This window comes from Amblyomma americanum, chromosome 1 (assembly GCF_052857255.1).
Source record: "Amblyomma americanum isolate KBUSLIRL-KWMA chromosome 1, ASM5285725v1, whole genome shotgun sequence".
Classification (NCBI taxonomy): domain Eukaryota; kingdom Metazoa; phylum Arthropoda; class Arachnida; order Ixodida; family Ixodidae; genus Amblyomma; species Amblyomma americanum.
Window position 1 is genome coordinate 158,520,145 of NC_135497.1, and position 5,308 is coordinate 158,525,452.

The window sequence follows — 5,308 nt, forward strand, 5'->3', positions numbered from 1 at the left end:
GTGGTCAGTCATGCAATGAGCAAAAAATACGATCTATGGTGTGTACAGTACGGTATAAATTTGATCAAATAAACACCAATACCAGCTAAACAAGGATCTATCTTAGCCAGACCCATTCAAATGTATTGTTTGTAGGGCTATTTCTTGCTTTCGCCAACTAGTAGAAAGCACCAGGTTAGTCTATAGTTGGGCACAACTCAAGAACAAAGTGGCAAATGCCCCTCAAAGGAAACCCTCCAGCCAATGGCGTGGACCGATCCTCACGACATCGTGGTTAATCCCCTTGGACCCAATAGCGGGACATCGCAGGTGACTGCAGATGAAAGGGGATTAACCATGGCTTAATCGGATTAACCATGGTGTCATGAAAATTTATCGATACCATTGGCTGGAGGGCCTCCTTTGAGGGGCATCAGCTGCTTCTTTCTTGAGTTGTATCCTACTTTAAAATGTTGCCCTATTGTGAATGAATGTTGAAACCACTGCTATAATTAAAATATTTTGTTTGCACTGCACAGCCTGCATTATGTATGACGCAGATGACTAATGTGTAGTAGCAACAGAAGCTGTGAAGTAACTGAGTAGGTGAGGAAAACATGACTGTGCTGAGGTGACTATGGAGATGAGTTGCATTCAGTAGTGCTCTTTTACAAATGTAGGCTGTTGGGAGACAGAAGTATGAACAAATGTGTCGATCTGTTTACGTGCTCTTTATTCCTCTCGCACCATTAAATGTTCACTGTGAACACTTCTAACGAGGTTACTGTAGTTCATAATGTTGCTGAAGAATAATTAATGAATGGTAGAATTTTTAACCATATTTCAGCAATTAATTTCTGCAATGTTTGTTTATGTGGTGGTGCTTTTCTTTTTGCCAGCTATGTTTTATTGATGGTTGTGCCTGTCTGCCCTCATGCTGAGCTCCGTTACTTAAGCACTGAAAAATATAACAGAACTAATCATTTGTGCGACAGATTCACACAATGTAGATTTGTGCAATATGCCTCTAATACCTCTGCCACACGGCAAATTCAATGTCATTCCCATCACATGACATTCAATGAAAACATTGCGGATTGGATGAGTTTGTATAACCCATTTGCCTGTGCTCTCCGAGCAACTGTACTATCTCGACACCAGAGACTTGGTGAGAATATCCATCCAAAATAAATTACGAAAGCATCGGAGGCACTGCAATATTAATTTGGCTATAGAATTTTGTAGTCATTCAGTTATTCATTTGAAACATGCCAAACAGCGTTGTAAAAGGGGCACTCTTGCTACTAGCCAACCAAATGGCTGGGTGGCTATGTTTGTTTATATGCTCCATTGTGTGAGCATGCTTGTGAAGTGGCAGTGTCGAGGGTGACGTTGAAGTGTGCCCGTGTCATTTGTCACATTGCAGCAGCTGTCTGTAAACAGAAGGTCAGCAATAAAGTCACACTGCCGTAATTGGAAATCAACTTTATGCGATGCACTGTCTGTCTCAAGGTCCTGCCGCTCGAGTGCTGGCTTGACTTTTGCTTGGCTCGTGATGGCTAGTCATGTGCAAATATGCTTGCAAGCTGCTTACAAGGCATTCAAAAGTTCAGTAAAGATTTTAAGCTGTTTTCACTCAACTTTCGCAAATACCAAAGTGCATACTAAAATATTTTATCTGTGCCACTTTTTGTGCATCGCAAACGTCATTAGTTTTGGCCATGTAGCAGACCGTAAAAAAATGGCATTAGATTGAACTAATGTCATTTGATGAAAATGACGATGAATTTTTATGGCACAAGGGCAGCTGTGGCCAAAAAGCGCCATGGCACAAGATAGATTTCATTGCACAAGGTGGGGTCAAAAACCCATTTCCCAAGCATTTCACCCTAAAGAAGCAGAGCACCAGGGAGGGGAAGCTTGTATCCATTGTATCACCAGTGGGTACCCGGCGGCACTGGGGATTAAATCCCGCACCTCCCGCATGCGAGGCGGATGCTCAAACCACTAGGCCACTGCTGCGGTGAAAATGGTATTAAATTTCCTGTGTGGCAGGCGTATTGCACTTGCTAAAGTGTATCGTGGTCGCCTGCTACATGCATGCTACACCACACACCTGCAAAGTGCATTTGTTGGTCTTGGCACTAGTTAAAAATGTGTAAACAAGCTGTGCTATACATGTGCAAGCGCTATGAATGCAGAAAGCTAGAAGCAGCTTTGGGCATTTGGCTTTTTGTTTGTCTTTGCCATTGAATGCATTTAAGACCTGTACAGCAACACAGTACTTCCAGCAAAACTGCCTGGCCATGGTATGTTTTCAGATGATGTTCTTGAACAACCTAGCTAATTATGCTGCACAGTTGTCATGCTTGACATACTAATAACGCTCTGTCCAAGTTGATGATCAGTAGCAGGTGGAGCTTGCACTCCCAGTTAACATGCCGAGTTTCAGGAGCCTATTAATTGCGATTGCAATTTACTACTACCAATGAAAACAGTTATCTGTGGGTAAGCACACATTCCTCATGACAGAAATCACAAAGTGCAAAAAGAGGAAAAGCGTCAACTGTAGTTGCCGTTTCTTCTCCTGATGCCTCAAACACCAATGACATTAGCGCATTTAATTAACAAAGAAAAAGATGCTGAGATGCAAGCTTAGTTTCACTGCTAACAACACGAGCAAAAGTAAGCTTGTTCCTCGTACTGCTTGGATGCATGCATTCAGACTAGGTTATCCACTTACGCTTCTCAGCCAGTCTGCGCTCCTTAAGTTGCATGGCATACGTTTGCTGTTGGGCTGCCAAGTACTGCCTGACAAAGTCATTCTGTCCAGCCAGCTCATCTTGAAGCTGCAACAAGTGACAAAGTAGACTCACCACATACATACCTAGTCAGGCTTGTCTAGAGTGCCTGAGCTCGCTGTGTGCTTAGTGGGACTTGTGTATTGTCAGCTGCATTTGAACGGAAGCACTTTCTCGGCAATCCAGCTGCTAGAGATGTTGCTTTCCATGACCCACAGCACACCATTCAAGCACACTACACAAGCCTGATGAGGTATGTTCAAGAAAGTGATGGCATGCGTGATTACTACCTGGCTAAAGGTTAAAAGAAAGCAAATTTGTGGCGGGCTTTTGCAGCATCAAGCTGCGTCTTTCACGATTAAAATTTCAAAGTAGCCCCATTGGGTACTCCTTTTGAAATTCTTCATGTTATTTTGGAAAATTTTATATTTTGACATTTGCTTTTTTTTGTAATGTGAATGCATACTGTTCATAACTGGCTTGCCTGATATGCTTGCAATTTTCTTGCTGCCAAGCTCACACATTCTTAGAGGGGGCTAGAATGCTAAAAGAGTAATGGTTGGCTGGTCTGTAGTTCTATACTTCATACTTTTTTGTGGGGGGGGTTCATAGCATTCCAAATTTGAAATAGGTCCCCTTGATGAAATATGCAATTATATTTGCTTCACTGTCAACTCTGGAGAGACTACAGAATTTCATTCTTCTGGTTATGCCTTATCAAAATAAACTTTCTTCATGACCATTTTATTTTTTTTAGTGCAGTCAAAAAAGGTGGCTTCATTGCAATATTTCATTCATTCAGGCAGAAAGCAGAAAGTTTTTTTTTCCTTAAAAGAACTTGCAACTGGCTGAAATAGCCACTGAACTTGTGATGTCAGCAAGGCATCGCCAATTTGAGCCACAAGGGAGCCAGCCACATGTGGGACACCACTGTGACCATCTTTTCTATCATTTTCATGCTTTTTGTGCTGTCCACTTCTTTTGCCTGACCACTTACTAGCTGGCTCTAGAATGTTATTCCGAACAAAACTTCAAAGTCCCTCATAGCCTGAGTCACTTTGGGATGTTAAACCAGTCAAAGTTGCTAAGTGCAGAATTGTCATCAGTCGTAATGCTCTAAAAGTGTGTAGCAAGTTGCAATGGGCACTTGACATTTTTTCCTTTTCTGAGCTCTGTTTTTGGTAAAATCTGCATACTCTATCTTTACTGATCGAGACTTCATATTGGGAGTTATAGCCCTTTAATGAGCTCATTTTTAATCTATACCTGTCAAGATCTGTCAAGACCATGATTTTTTTTAAAGAAAGCCACAATATTAATCTAAGGTACTTCACAGCATTTTAGGCGAAATCAATGTACAATCTAGTGATGCGTGAAGTTGCGCACTTACATCAAGGTTGGGGACACGATCTGTAAGGGAACCAAGTGTTAAAAGCATGATTACATGAACGGAAGTTTCTAAGGTATTGGGGCATATGAACTCACCTTCAGCTTTTACAGACTCTTCGTGTAGTTTTTCAATCTTAAGTTGCTGAAAAAAAAAAAACGCGCAAAGTTTAAAGTTACACACGTTTAGTTTACGCAGCTAACAAAATTACAGCTGCATTTTCAAAGTCGCCCGCTATTACAGCGCAGCGAAACAATCTTTTAGCGACTTTAAAATTCACAGAGACGTCTTACGTTTTCCCATACCCTACTCGCGAGCTTCGAGCTAGCGCGTGGTAAAGCACACAGGATGCAGGTGTTACCGAAACTAAACTGAGTGATGCTTCTCAGAGGCGCTGGTGTGTTTGTTTACAAAGGCTGACTGCACGTGCTTTTCTGAACTGGAGGCAAACTGTTTTACACATACGCTGTTGAATGCCAGCAAAGGGGCTGCAACGACTGCTGCAGCGGCGATGGGTCGGGTTCACTCGCACGTAGCAACGACGTTGCTTTCGTAGGATCTCCTCCGCGGCCACAAGTTTTCGCGCGCCAGAAAGCCAGCTTTACTGACTGAGGCCAGGCGACTTACCAGCTTCAGCCGCTCAACAAGATCCTTCTTGCTTCCGCTTTTCGGTAGTCCTCGTTTCTCGAGCGCAGATCTAAGGTCGACGACGCGAAGTGAATGCAGTGTTTTGCCATCCAGTCCTACTTCAGATTTATCCGCCATTTTTCGCCGTTGCTGCCTTCGTCCCACTGAGGCTTGGTCCAGAGCCCGTTTTCGTTGCCGTGATTCGTTGCTTCGGGCGTCGCCACGAGCGCTGCTATCCAGCATCCCATGTCCGTCCGAGTCGTGGCCTATGGGCATGTGCTGGTTATCCAGTCTTCGATCCGTTTCATCCTCGTAACACTGATGCACTTGCAGTGACTTCAGTTCGCATGTGCTTTCTATTTTGCACAGCATTTGAGGGCCTACAATCACTAGCAGCCGTCTGCTGGCGACGTCTGGCGAAAAAGCAGCAAGGTACAATGTGCGCGCTGTTGCCGTGGTTTCTTCGCCTGTGACGTCGGGCGGCGTTTTTAGCATTTTGCGATTTTGCAGCTTC

The 5,308-nt window shown here is 43.5% G+C and overlaps 1 protein-coding gene across 2 annotated transcripts in view; it reads right to left on the reverse strand.

Moving 5' to 3' along the window:
* LOC144114035 (uncharacterized) overlaps positions 1–5,181 on the reverse strand; it is a 99,534-nt gene extending 94,353 nt beyond the window's left edge. For both annotated transcript variants that reach the window (XR_013310942.1, XM_077647472.1), the window contains exons 1-4: positions 4,795–5,181; positions 4,266–4,311; positions 4,171–4,190; positions 2,723–2,828 (exon numbers count right to left, since the gene is read on the reverse strand). Coding sequence is in view for 1 of the 2 variants with exons in the window: in XM_077647472.1 (XP_077503598.1) it covers positions 2,723–2,828; positions 4,171–4,190; positions 4,266–4,311; positions 4,795–5,166 (544 nt within the window). In the remaining variant the exon portion in view is untranslated. The remainder of the gene's footprint in view (positions 1–2,722; positions 2,829–4,170; positions 4,191–4,265; positions 4,312–4,794) is intronic.
* Between the last annotated feature and the right edge of the window lie 127 nt (positions 5,182–5,308).